The 13,480-nt window shown below is 48.0% G+C and overlaps 2 protein-coding genes across 3 annotated transcripts; both read right to left on the reverse strand.

Annotated features, from left to right (window-relative positions):
• Nucleotides 1–798: 798 nt before the first annotated feature.
• gja9a (gap junction protein alpha 9a) lies at nt 799–2,448 on the reverse strand. Its single transcript, XM_049004831.1, has one exon. It carries the CDS (start codon nt 2,443–2,445, stop codon nt 985–987), a length of 1,461 nt encoding a protein of 486 aa, XP_048860788.1. The 5' UTR covers nt 2,446–2,448; the 3' UTR covers nt 799–984.
• Nucleotides 2,449–7,290: 4,842 nt separating this feature from the next.
• Nucleotides 7,291–13,398, reverse strand: rhbdl2 (rhomboid, veinlet-like 2 (Drosophila)). Of its 2 annotated transcripts, none has more exons than XM_049004829.1 (8): nt 12,910–13,398; nt 11,649–11,903; nt 10,651–10,799; nt 10,145–10,257; nt 9,819–9,919; nt 9,643–9,703; nt 9,456–9,517; nt 7,291–8,638 (listed from the first exon to the last, which is right to left on the reverse strand). In XM_049004829.1, the coding sequence occupies exons 2-8, from the start codon at nt 11,892–11,894 to the stop codon at nt 8,462–8,464; spliced, it is 909 nt and encodes a 302-aa protein (XP_048860786.1). In that variant the 5' UTR covers nt 11,895–11,903; nt 12,910–13,398; the 3' UTR covers nt 7,291–8,461. The 2 variants fall into 2 exon arrangements, with proteins under 2 accessions (XP_048860786.1, XP_048860787.1); XM_049004830.1 differs by lacking the exon at nt 12,910–13,398 and adding an exon at nt 12,559–12,903.
• Between the last annotated feature and the right edge of the window lie 82 nt (nt 13,399–13,480).

Below are 13,480 nucleotides of genomic sequence, written 5' to 3' on the forward strand. Positions count from 1 at the left end.
CATGGAGAGTTAAAAAGGAAACTGATCTCCGAAGGTGATAAACATAGCACCCCTGTAAGCTTCTGCTTGCAGCTGGTGAGGCCTGTTTTTGGAATTGTGGGTCATTCCATTTCATAGCCTGTCTTAACTGTATCTTAATTGAACATCCTTTCCATTCAGCAAATCTGAGGTTTAGTCCTGTTCTGGGAAATTAAGATGCCTTGGATGATGTAGATTTTAACAGACTATGATTTTTTTGCAACTGTGTTTCTGCAAACATTGAAACTCCACTCAAATGTTAGTCATGAAAAGAGTAGGTTGTAGAACAGTAGCTTCTCTTAAGCAGGATTTGTAGAGTCAAGATGTCTTCCACCGGCAAAACCTTATCCTGTGGCTCCAGTGAACAGTCCCGGCCATCTTCCAATTATAAATTAGCAGAAGTGCCCACCATTCTTAAGATCGGAGGCAGTGGCATTTTATGATGACCTGGATCAGCGCCTCCTTTTTGATTCTCGGCAGTCATCCAGGTCACTCTTCCCAGAAGAAATGAATCCAAGAGGAAGATCAGCAATCAACGGAAACGTGATGGCGGTTTGATGTGGAACGTGTCCATAGCTGCCCTGACAGAAATGGCTTCCAGGGGTACACTTCGTTGGTGTGGATACACAGCAGTAATGTACATGGATGTTTGGAGGGTAGGTGCATGAATGGGGGTTGAGGTGGGCGTGGCCTAGGGTTAATTTAGCTGATTATGGGGGGGGGGGTCCTCAGTACATCTTGGGGGTACTTCCAATTGTCCACATACCCTCAGCACATACCTGGTCCTCAGACTGTTGTAGAAGGGAGCCGGGTCCAGAATTTGGGAATTGAAGTGCGTGTGGGATTCGCGTGCTCCAGGGCATTCCGACAGCCCCAGACCCCAGGCCTCAGAGCCTTCGACTGGTGGCCGTTGAAGGTTTGCTATGCTGCTGAGGGATGGGCCCCAGAAGGCTCTGATGCTCAGATCTAAACCTGCAGGTCTGTGGCTGCTCGCCTTCCGCTGATGCTCGCTAATGACATGCGGCGGTCAGGCGAAACCACTGACGGGCCACCTCCACTGCGGTTCTGGTCGGAGTCGGAGCCGGACTCTTGGGTCAAGTCTGGGCTCTTAGGCCAGGTTGAGTGGGTGGGGTCCGATTTGGAAGCGGTGTGGATCCGGCCACCTGGGAAACAGGCCTTCGCCACGCCCCCCTCACCGTTCCGGGTGTCTGCATCAGATCCATTAGCCTCCTCCACCGTGAAACAGTGCCAGGGTGCACTGACCCGCCGTGGCCTCCTCACCCCACCCACCACCAGGGTGGGGCAGGACAAAGCATGGAACGTGTCCCCCGGTAGGGTCGGGTACAGGTGGCCCTCATGCTTCTCCTGCTGGGGTGGGATCGTGAAGTCAGCTGGCGGTGAGTGGGTATCACTGCTGGTGTTGAAGTTTTTTTTGTACCCCGTGGGGCTGGGAGGATCCTCCTCAGCATCCTCGGTTCCCCTGGCACCCGGCTCCCCAGTGGAGTCTGGGGACGGGGTGCTAAACGTGGGGTACAGCTGGCTTTCAGCCTGCTTTTCAGGCTGAAGGCCATAACCTCCGGAGGCCAGCAGGGCGGCGGCCTTGTTCTCCGTCGCGGTGCCCTGGCTCACCCGCGAGTTCTTCTTCGACTTACTGAGGTAGCAATCCTCCAGTTCATCCTTCAGGTGCGGGTAGTATCCCAGGATGCCCTTCTTCAGCGTTTTGAAGCCCAGGTGCACTACCTCCAGGATGCTCAGGAAGAGCGAGACACCGGCTATGCCCTGCATGAACATCATGAAGACGGACTTCTCGGTGGGGCGGGAGATGAAGCAGTCCACCGTGTTGGGGCAGGGCTCGCGCTCGCACTTGAAGAGCGGGTTCAGCTGAAGGCCATAGAGAAGATACTGTCCGGCCATGAAGGCCACCTCCACGGCAGAGCGTGTGATGATGTGCGCCACATATGTGTGGAGCAGCGCCCCCTGCAGGGGAGCCTTGTTCGGTTTGCTCTGCTCCAGCTGCCGCAGCTCGCGCTCCAGTCGGCGGCGGGTCTCCGCCACATCGGCGTCTGTGGCCTCCAGCTCCCGGCGGAGAGTCACCTTCCTGCGCTGCCGCTGCTTCTCCAGAGCGCGGAGCCGGTACAGGGCGTGCCCCATGTACACCAGCGACGGTGAGGACACAAAAATGACCTGCAGTACCCAGTAGCGGATGAGCGAGATGGGGAAGGCGTAGTCGTAGCAGACATTACGGCAGCCCGGCTGCTCCGTGTTGCAGATGAAGTCGGACTGCTCATCGTTCCAGACGTCCTCCGCGGCCACGCCTAGTACTAGCATGCGGAAGATGAACAGGATAGTCAGCCAGATTTTCCCCACTACGGTGGAGTGGATGTGCACCTCCTCCAGGATGCCTCCCAGGAAGTTCCAGTCGCCCATATTCACACGAAGCTCGTGCCTGTGGGACAGGATGGTGGCAGGAAGACACCACCGTAATGCGGAGGATAGATTAGGGAAAAATTTTAATGCAGGAAAGAGGAACTGCTTAATTGTCAAAAGCTTCATTTGGACAAAAAGGGGAGACGGGTGTAGGGGTTGTGAGATGTGTAACTGCTACCCTACCTGTTCTGGCAAACATGGTTAGGGTTTGTCAGATCATTTCATAATAAAGGTCCTTGCTCTTCTAACTTGGTTTTAGCACTGCTGAGGCTGCCTGCTGAGTCAATTTGTGTTTTATAGAAACCTGCCCATGAAACTGACATCATTATAATGAGGAGGAAAGGAAAATGAATGAGATGAAAATGCAAAATGGTTAATATTTTGCATAATCTGATATGTTACCATATTACATGCTCTTAACAATCCTGCTATCTGCGCTTGTAAATACTACATTAACAAAACGCTGGGGGGAAAAAAAACATTGACCAATGAGCACAAGTCTTTTAAACATTCTATTTTCCATGTATTAACTGGGTTAAAGTAACAGCCTGTCCACATACCTGTCATGTGAGGAACAGTGCATCCATGATGGTCCATAATACGCAGCACCTCACTGGCTGTGCAGATGACCATGCGGAGCGCCGGCCCATGACTCACCGTCTGCCTGCTCCCACTTTTCTAGGGCTCCGTGATCATTTATAGAGGACAGCAGAAATCGACATCCCTGTCAATGTGGGCATGACCCAGCCACCGATGTCCCTGAGTCAGCAGGGGAGAGTTTATATACCAGCTGGACTTAGACAGCCCTCATCTCTTCACCTTGGGGAGACCAGTAGTCAGAGTAATGATGTAATGAAACATTCCTCAGTACCCACCATGGGGAAACAGTTGGACACACACCTGAATACTCCCAGCAGTTTTGATAAAGGTCATTTCTACTCTGTGTAGCTAAAAAGTCTGTAGAAATAAGGTGTCAATATCATACTAGTCCTACAAGAATTGACTCCATCACATTAGTACATATACTGTGATCTACCAGTGTCTTTCTTGACGGTTGATGCTCTCAGTAGTCCTTGAAGTCCACCAGGGTTAAATCTTTTGAACTCTTTCTCTGTCATTTCAGATATGTATTTTAAGACTGTATTTGACGGAGTATGTCATAACGCCTGCTTTTGAAATTATAGACTGTAGACACACATTCCTATTAAAAGAAACCAGTCATGTATTTGTAATCAGTCTTTTACAGCTGTGGTGGTTACTAGAGTTATAAATAGCCATGTGTTAAATTCTATGTACATTATGTAAATATAGACATAAATATACAGAACCATTCAGCCACCAGGCCCAGGCCCCACCCTGGTAAAGCTGTAGTTCTGCACTGAGATCAATGGGTCGCGTCCGATTTCATACCCAGATGGTTTCCCCCAAATGTAATTAGGTTCCTCCTGCCTGCTTCAGTGGTACTTTATTCCATTTACAAGGATCGATGAACAGTGGACTGCAGGCCTGCATTGGGATTAAAGTCGGCCCTGGATTGTTGCCCGGACAGGCTCACCGCACATACATACCAATGATAAATTTTGCCTGGGGTGGTGGGCGGCCCACAAATCTATCGGCTGAAATGCCAGATGGCCCGTCCAGGCAGGGATGTCCAGTATTTGTGATACACGTATTATGTAATATGCAGTTTAAATACAAAGTTGTATTTTGTAGTTTGTATTTGGCTTACGTCATGAAAATGATTTTGTGATTTGTGGCAAAAATATTTTAATGTTCGGTTTACTTGTATTTTGAAAATACAAGAATGGAATCATGTGCGCAGAACATTTGCGCATATACAGTGAGGAAGATTAGTTTTCCTACATTTTAATGGCCAGTAGTTGATCACTTGTTCTGAACCAAAGGATTTACAAGCTTCATTCAAGCCTATTTGCGTTTAAAGTTTTTAAAGATTTTGCTGAGTGAAGTCATTTTAAATTTAGTCTTTTTTAGTTATTTCCATCTGTGGTGCAAAAAAAAAACAAAAAGCAAAGCAGTTTTGTCAATTAAATTCCAAAAAAAAAAAAACCAATCTTTGTTACTATTTCATTCGATTTACTTTCCATTACCTAAGTGTCCGTGTGAGTAGCTGCGATACAGTAACGACACTTCACAATATTTGATCTTCTGTCTAGGTTTCACATTTGTGTTGTGTCTCGTTAAGTAGTGAAAAAATGTTGCTCTTTTGCTTGGCCATTTGAGTCAGTGCGCTTCTGAAGCTATAGGATGATATAGAGTAGAAGTATGTGAGATATAGTTTTGTCATATCAAAAAGTACAAAATAATATAGTTCATTTTAATGTTTTTGGTGGCAAGGTGGCAGAGTGGTTAGCACTGTTGCTTGTCATTGCTGGAGCCCGGCTTCAAATCTCCGCCAGAATTCCATGTGTGTGGAGTCTGCATGCTCTCCCTATGTCACTGTGGGGTGTCCCACAGCTACTCTGGTTTCCCCCGTAATCCAAAAACATGCCAAGGCTAATTGGAGTTACCAAATTGTCTGTAGCTGTGCATGTATGAGCGAGCCCTTCGATGGGTTGATGCCCCATGCTGGGTCTTTCCCCATCTTGTACCCATAGCTTCTGGGATAGGCTCTAGAACCCCCCCCCCCCTCCCAATACCCCAAACAGGGCAAGCAGTTACAGAAGATAGATGGATGGATGGATTGATTGATTTTAATACTTTGCTTGGTGGCTGTATTTTGTAGTTTATTTTTGATGTATTTACAAACAGGGTATTTTGTGTTGCGTATCAAAATATATTCCAATTTTTTTCCGTCTCTGCATCCAGGTGAACTGAGGTTATTAAATTAAATATCTGAGGATTCACCTTATGCTGGTCAAGTTAGTACAGCAGTCATTCTAGGTACCAAAATGGCCAGGCTGTACAAGGCACAAAGTGGGGGCACACCCCATACAGTGCACACACTATTGTCAATATTGAGGCAACTGACCTAACTGCTTGGACTATTTGGCAACAGAGGTGGAAAGTCCAGACACAGAAAGTACAAATCCAGGTTTTGTAACAACCAAGCAGTTGAGTGTGAATGTGACTCATTATCCTCATCTGATTGGTTAAAACAAAACCCTGGATTTGTACTTCCTGGGCCTGAACTTTTCACCTTTGGTGAGCAGAAACTTGCACGAGGACAACAGGCTCCACACATACAGCGTAGGGCATGATTAGCTCTCACACTCCTGAAGGTGTGAGGTTACACTGTGCCCCCCCCCCTCCTCAAAGTGCCACTTTCAGGGACACTGGGATTGTTATTGCCGCTATTATGTGGCAGAGTGTTACATAAGCATCAGTCCTGTGCCACTGTGGGTACCCGCTGTGTCTGCAGTATCACTGTGGATCCCGGCATTCTGCCTGCTCCGCTTGCCGCCCAAAATGATCAGAACATCTCAATGAAATATTACAAGACTGCAGGCAAACAACGGGGTGAAAATTTCCATTCCTCACATTAATGAAACTGTCCTAAGAAAACTGCCTCAAAATCTGAATCAAAGAGGGAGACACAGAAGGCAGTGAGGAAGGGGGGTGGGTGCGGTTAACAGGACCCCAGCCCCTAATCTCATATTGTATCTGGTATCATCTGCAGGCATGTGGGTCACGCCAGTTTCACAGCTAATGTGAGGGGCAATCCTTACCCACTTGGTCCCCAAATGGCCGCTCGCTGACAAATGGATGGAAAGATTAACGCCCTTTAATGGGAGAGACTCAGCTTGACTCTTTCAGGAATTCTGGTTACCAAGGAAATACACACCATGCACCAGGGATGTTAACTGAAGCTGTCGATGGCCCACTTCGCACCCCACCACACCTCTCAGCGCAGTGCTGAAATACCCCCTCAGCACAAGCAATCCAGCGTTTTTAGCTTCAGCTGTTGGCTTTGCACATGTACACGGACTCCCGAGGAGCTCCAATAGCTGGCTGCTTCATAAACTGCCCCAGCTGGCATTAAGCTCACAGAACAAACAGCCAAACAAACAAACAAATAAACAAAAGACAGACAGACATATCAATATATAAGTAAGCACTGTGCATATTGATGTGTGAATCCCACACTGGAATGTTCCTCACTGGCAGAATGGTGACTGTCCTGGCTGCTGGGATCGATGACCTTTTTAAAACACATCAAAATGTCAAGCTGGGTCACCATCTCAGGGACACCCCCAGTGACTGATTTGTCCAAAAAAAAACTGCAGGCATGCTCTTTCAGAACATCTGGGGTGCTCTGTACTTTATTTTAGCAACTAAAGCATGGAAAACTCCCAGTTAATCTGAACATCCAAATGATCCCTGAAGTTGTTTTATGAAGCTAAACACCAAAAGTACCTCTAAAAATAAGTAAGCGGTGTTACATAAGTGCCTGTATCTGCACAGACAGGTGTTACGTCAGAGAATGTCAACACACACAGACACAGTCAAGAATTATTCAGATATATTTCATCCATAAGACTTAATGGCTTGATTACTAAAAAATCATTGCCAGACTGCCTGTTCATGGGTCAGGGTGGAATCAGAGGGCAGGGGGGCAGCCTGGGTGGGACTGGGGAAGGGGAGGGACGTGTAACAGATCAACGGAAACCTGGGGAGAAGACGGGGACCAGATTACGGACCAATGGGTGTAACTACAGGAGACGGCTCCAAAACATCTGAATAAAATTACGTTTGTTAGAAATTTCGTGAAGTGTATCGAACCGTGAGCTGTGCATCATTACACCCCTATGCCACACACACATACTGTAGGTATCTGGGAAATAAATGGGAGCGAATCACGCAACAGAAACTCGTACATGTTTGGGATCATTTTTTAAAAACATTTATTTCATTGTACTACAGGACCAATAAAATATGGAATACATAATGAAGTATATGAAAAGTACAAAATATACTTCAAACTAAGTACTAGTAATCAACAAAATACCACCTAAACATCACAGCCCTTTCTCAAACTATTAACTAATACCAACTAAATTGATTAAAGGAAAAACAAAATTATACAAAAATGACTCAATGTGACGATCCCAGTTAGTGTCACACTCTACCAAACACTTCAGCCTTAGGGTCTCTTGCGGCGGGACACATGCTCATGTCACCAAATTTTAAATGGAGTATGATGGTCCCCTTGATGGTCACAACAACACGAGACCGGCCAAAACACCACTACAATTCCCATCGGGGGAACCCATCAGCACCGGGATGGGAAAAGGGCTGGAAACGTATGACACTGATGTTGGTGGAGAAGATCCGTCTTGCCAAAGGAGCGGTGAATGACTTGCTAACAGTAACAGTGAGGCCACACCACCTTCAACCCCTAACTGAGCTTCCTGAGTCACCACTCTGAACAATACAAAGAATGACAAGTTATTTTCATACAGTTAGTCAAGCGAGGAATAATGGCAGGAGATGTTCACAGTAATGACTCCAAAACAGGCACGACGTGGGACTACCCCACGAATGAAGGGCGAGCGGAAGGACGTCCTTCAGCTCAAGTAAACATTGTGTCATTTCTGCAATATAAATGGCAACTTGTTTAGGTTAAAAGGAATAAGGCAGAAATGTTCCAAGAAGACCTGAGAGTAAACAACATATCTGACTGGCAACAGTCAAAAGTCATGCTGTTTGAAGACTGAACTCGCAATGTGGAGAACCATTCATGGCCGATATAACCTGAGACTGAAATATGTCTGCTAATTTACCTGAGTACTGCTTTGTAACGGGTCAGAAATTGGGCTAAACGGGAAGCCATCCCACATGGTGGAAAGGATACAGCCCTCCCTTGTCGCCAGTGTCGTCAAGCGCAACGACGCCAACAACTTAAGGATCTCAAAATTTCCCCTTACAGAAAAAAAACATCCCAAAACACAATTAAGGGACAGCTCCCCATATAAAGATTGACTGTTTATCCTAAAGGACACGTTTACCAGTCCATAACCACGCGTTAGACATGCCTTTTGACTTTAGCTGCGTGGCCCTACGCTGGAGACAGGAAGATGTTGAAGACCACGGCAAACACGACGAAGAGGAGGTATCCTACGATGCACATCCAGAATCGAGGGTCCCTGAGGAGTTTCTGGTTGTAGCTGCTGAAGAACACGTAGCCGACGGTCATGCCCGCTATGCCACCAGCAATGTGGGCAACGAAGGAGACCTGGCGGGAACAGGGATGGGCTCAGTACGGTGGGGGGGGGGGGGTGGTGGGGGCGGGAGCTCACTGGGTTCTAAGGGCCACAAGCTTTGCTGCACAACTGACTGTGCTGCTCTTCCATCTTTTTTGGTTTCCTTCAAGACCTAATGCTGATGCAAACGGTACTTTCCATGCTTATCAGCAGGTCTTACGGAAGTCAAACATCTGTGCCATTGATATTCGAACCTTGCCGATTTATCTATTACAACTGGAAGAGCCGGTTTGAAAGCTATGAGGATCGAGAGCAACGCCGTAGGCTGACGGCGAGGGAAACCTGGACTTTTTGTTCTAGTGAGGGGAGGAATGTTCAAAGATAAAAATTAATGGCTCTGAAGAGGAAATGAGTAGACAGATGATGTGAAGTGTGTGGGATCTGGTCAGGCACAGGAAAAATACATAGAGATGACATAACATTCTGGGATTTTCCCTGGCAGCAGCAGGACAGCTGCGATGCTCCCTGAATCCGAGGCAGGACTTTCATCTTCTGATGATCTGAAACATGTGACTTGACGATGGGCCACGAATGGGGGGTGAGGTACTGGGCACGGCTTCAGAAGTGTGGCCACAGGATGTGAGGTCGCTTATTAATTTCAGCATCCAGTCACAGTCTTGGTTAAACTCTAAAACACCTCATCCTGTCTAGCAGGACAGAAGCTGGCTTCCAATGTGCTGTGGACAGTGGTTGGTGAAGAGTCACAGGATCCCTGACAATCCCACCCTTCCACTGTGCCTTTATATCAACGTTTCCTGGTTTTAGGGATTTTACTGGTACGACTCTTACCTTATAACCTGACTCATGAGCCAGAAACCTTCTGTAGAGGGCAAACCCCATGTCGGTCCCCACTGGCAGAAAAGAGAAAAAAAAAGCGGATGTCAGACCTCAGGGCAGCACAGTGATTGGTGGTGATCTCAGCTCTGGCAAGGCTGCAAGCCCCCGAGACCCAAACCAGGTTCCCGTGCCAACCTACCAATGAGCAAGATCGCCGTGATGCGGAAGACTCCCAGCAAGGGCAACATCTCCCTGAAGTTCTGCAGGAGAAGAGAGGCACAGCAGTCAGGGATGGGGGATGGGCTACAAGTAGCATGCAGAGGGCCTGTATGAGGGGGGGGGGGGGGGTTGCAGGCAGTAAGAAGGTGGACTTACCACTATGGCGTTCATGAAGTAGCCCCCCATCAGGGCGTAGACTCCACCCGAGGCCCCCACCAGGGCATTCAAGGGATCAAAGATGGAGCTCGCCAGAGATCCTACGGACAGGACAGTTGCTCAGGGACAGAGAAACACAACAAACACACCTTCAGCCCGGAACCGGTTTGGAGAGAAGCAGGAAAAACCGGAAGCATAAGGAGGGCCGGGCGCGATCCCACACCAGGCTGAATGACAAGCCGCAGCCTGCAGCTAGAGGAGCACCGGTAATCTGTCTGGGAGTGCGCGGTGTGGAGCTACAGCAGGGGGCGCCAGCGTCAGCTCACCTGCCAGGACTCCGCTCATGTACACCATGCCCACCTCGAAGCCCTTGTGCACCAGCTCCAAGGGGATTCCCAGCAGCAGCTGCATCAGCAGATTTCCCAGGATGTGCTGCACCCTGTACGGATTGGGGGGGGGGGGGGGGGTCAGCTGATTGGGAAAGGCCATAGTACTGATGGGAGCCTGGGAATGTGGGGTGTACTGGGGTGACAGATTGATGGGAAAAAGGCAAGGTGGGGGGGAGGGTAAGTGTATGGTGGGATAAGGGACCGATGGGGGCCTGAGAATGGGGGGCGCATGGAAGGAGGGGGGGGTCACAGATTGATACTGGTGGGGGGGGGGGCAATGGGCCGATGGAGACTAGAGAAGGGGAGGGACATGTAACAGATCAACGGAAACCAGGGGGGAGGACGGGGGCCAGATTACGGACCAATGACAAACCAGAAAGGGAGGGGGAGTTCAGCGTGCTCCCCTGTGTGTGTGTGTGTGTGTGTGGGGGGGTCACACTTACCCAGCATGCACGAACATGTAGGATATGAAACGCCACGCCTGCTCCCGTGTGTCGGGTTTGTAGGTAAGGGGGCTCTTCCAGATCGCCTCACCCAGGGTCACCCACTGCTTCTGCGGTTTCCACACGGCGTAGTAGATGAAGACGGCCAACTGCAGGCAGAAGGATGGACACATCAGCACCATGGGGTCACAGCCAGAGTCCCCGCTCTTGGGGGGGCTGCCCCCTGCTACCACTGGGCTGAGCAGCACAGCACATGCCCCCCCCCCCCCCCCCCAATACTTCTGGTCGAGTACCAGTATCCGAAGTGCCTAAAGTACCAAACCAGCTGGGCTACTTTTCCTGCACTTTGGGTGGGCAAACATGTTCATTGTCGACTGGTTATGCAAATAGCCTGCCTCTGAAACACTGTGCTGTTATATTTCGATTTGTTATGCACAGACAAATGAAGAGACCCAAGACTTCAATGTGACCTGGTCAGAACCAGAAGATCTGCATCACATGACGAGAAATTAAAAAAAAAAAAAAAACAAATAGCAGCAGTAAACACAATAAAAGTAACACAATAAAAACTTAAGTGGAATTTCTTTTGCTGGACGGCTAGATGAACACCCTTCAGTTCCCAGACCTCTCCTCTGGGGCACCCCAGCCATTCCACATGTTTATAAAATTTTACTACCAGATTATTTAATGAATTAATTCAACTAACTAGTTTTAAAAGTCAACGAGGTACTGATTTGCCATATGAGGTGTGATGGAGGTCAAGGGAAAAATACATGGGGGTGTTGGACGGCTGCAGCAAATACTGGGGTGACTTTAGGAGAGGGTTTGAAACGGCCGAGCTGACACACTTTGACAGACATAATCCCATAGCTTTACACCAACATGAAGATCATTTAAAAGTCATTTTCTTTGACTTTCACACAGTGCTGTATTTTTGTACCTGTACACCTTAGAAACTGGACAGAAGCTACCTCTAAGGATCACAGAGCGAAGCCCACCTCTCCTATGCTGACGAGGATAATGAAGATGGGAGGCGGGCAGCAGTTGGCTCGCTCCAGGTACACGTCGCGTGCATGTGGAGGAAGCATCCACCGGGAGATGGAGTGCTGGAACCTCTCACAGCAGCCCAACGGACCCCCACCTTCATCACCATCAGCTGCCTCCTGTTCTGCCTCCTCCTCGGGAGCCTCTTCATCCCTCCACACTGGTAAGGATGAGGACTGATCCACCTCCATCGACGACATTTTTCACTGCTGTGGGGGGTGAAGGTTAGAACGTCAAATCTCAGGATGGACCTTTCTGTTTTACCCTTGAAAGCTACACATTTAATGTCGTGTTATTATTTTTAAATTTATTTTACTTTAATGTGACCAATTACGCCAAAACAAATTCCTTGTCCACCGGATGTACATGACGAATAAAGCTGAAATTGATTCTTAATTGGTGCGGCTGGGAGGAGTCACATCCGATTAAAAAGAAATTTGTAAGATAAGTTATCAGCGTCCGAAAGACTACACGAGCACATTTGTTCTCTGAGGTGGGTCTTTGCTGTTCACACTGTAGCGCTTATTTTTTGTAATAGATATGTGCAAGATTTAAACGCTTAAATGCAGCCCGGAAATACGTATAACCGGTGGTAAAGGAGCAGCCACACTGGTTGTGACGGGGATTTGCATTTTAAGGCGTCGCTCCCATTCATTATTTACTTCCTGAATATAAACAACAAACTTTTTTATGCAATGCAGTGATTCGCTGAAACACAACACAGTATACAATTCAACACGATTAGTTCGGGTGAAAATGAGCGTTTTCATGCCCGCAATGTTTGTAAACTTAAATATATCAAAGAAAGACCACAAACGGTGTTCAGACACAGGACTAATTCCCGACACCCCCCCCTCCTCCTACCTTTGCGAAAATCCTGATATTTCACATGCACTCCAGACTAATCCAAGTCCTTGTTTAACTTTATAATCGGCGTTAGATCTCTTTCATAGCTTGAATTATAGGAATAATAAGTTTTATTATAAAAACGCATTGGTTGTAGGTATGCAGAGAGAAAACGAAAGCTTTCCCGGGCAGTCCGGGAAGAAGGTCCCTTCCCTGAAAATAAGGTCAGTAATTACTGGCTTCGCCCAGCGTTGTTGCTCCCTCGCATTTCCTTCTTTGAGACACCGGACGCCGAGCGAAAACAGGATACCCAGCAGATGACTCTCGATTCATAACAGTAAATATCCCACCCTCCGGCGCCCAACTTACCTGGCAGGGCCGAGTCGCGCAAACAGACATCAGGAAGCGTCACGCAGGTATGACGGTGGAGCCGCACGCGCTGTCCCCGGTTTACCACTGTAGGTTCCGTTCAGACACAGGTCGTACGATCAAACGTAGGAATAGGATTATCGCACTGACTTTCGGGTGCGAGTGTGAGACAGAGATGCATGCAAGGTTGGGATTGTCGCACTATCATTCAGTACATTATTTTCCCGCAGCAACCATCAAACGGCTCGCAGCGTGCACTAGGTGGCGTAGCGCTGCCGGGCGTCCAGTCGCCAGAAATTTTTAAATGCAATACTCTTTTAATATATGTTTATATCTTACAAAAACGTCGCTCCTATGTGTGAGTAGTCATAAGACGCAAGTTGGGGAGTCTTTGCATACATGCATAGAAGTACAAGCGCGCCAAAAATACATTTTCAATAGGTAGGTCTTGTAGGACTTAAAATACGCGCATGTAAATTAAAGCCCTTTAAGGAGGTTTAAGATTAAATACTACGTTTGGTGTAATTGCATGCAATGTTACTACAATGGTTGAGATCTTAACACCACAAGG

This window comes from Brienomyrus brachyistius, unplaced genomic scaffold (genome assembly GCF_023856365.1).
Source record: "Brienomyrus brachyistius isolate T26 unplaced genomic scaffold, BBRACH_0.4 scaffold121, whole genome shotgun sequence".
Classification (NCBI taxonomy): domain Eukaryota; kingdom Metazoa; phylum Chordata; class Actinopteri; order Osteoglossiformes; family Mormyridae; genus Brienomyrus; species Brienomyrus brachyistius.

Bases quoted from the DNA above. Each gene is read 5' to 3' on its own strand.
- gja9a (XM_049004831.1), bottom strand. From the start codon at position 2,445: ATGGGCGACTGGAACTTCCTGGGAGGCATCCTGGAGGAGGTGCACATC.
- rhbdl2 (XM_049004829.1), bottom strand. From the start codon at position 11,894: ATGTCGTCGATGGAGGTGGATCAGTCCTCATCCTTACCAGTGTGGAGG. The intron at 10,258-10,650 runs GTAAGTGTGACC...CAATCCGTACAG, and splicing joins TACATGTTCGTGCATGCTGG to GGTGCAGCACATCCTGGGAA. The intron at 9,704-9,818 runs GTAAGTCCACCT...CTTCTCCTGCAG, and splicing joins ACTTCATGAACGCCATAGTG to AACTTCAGGGAGATGTTGCC.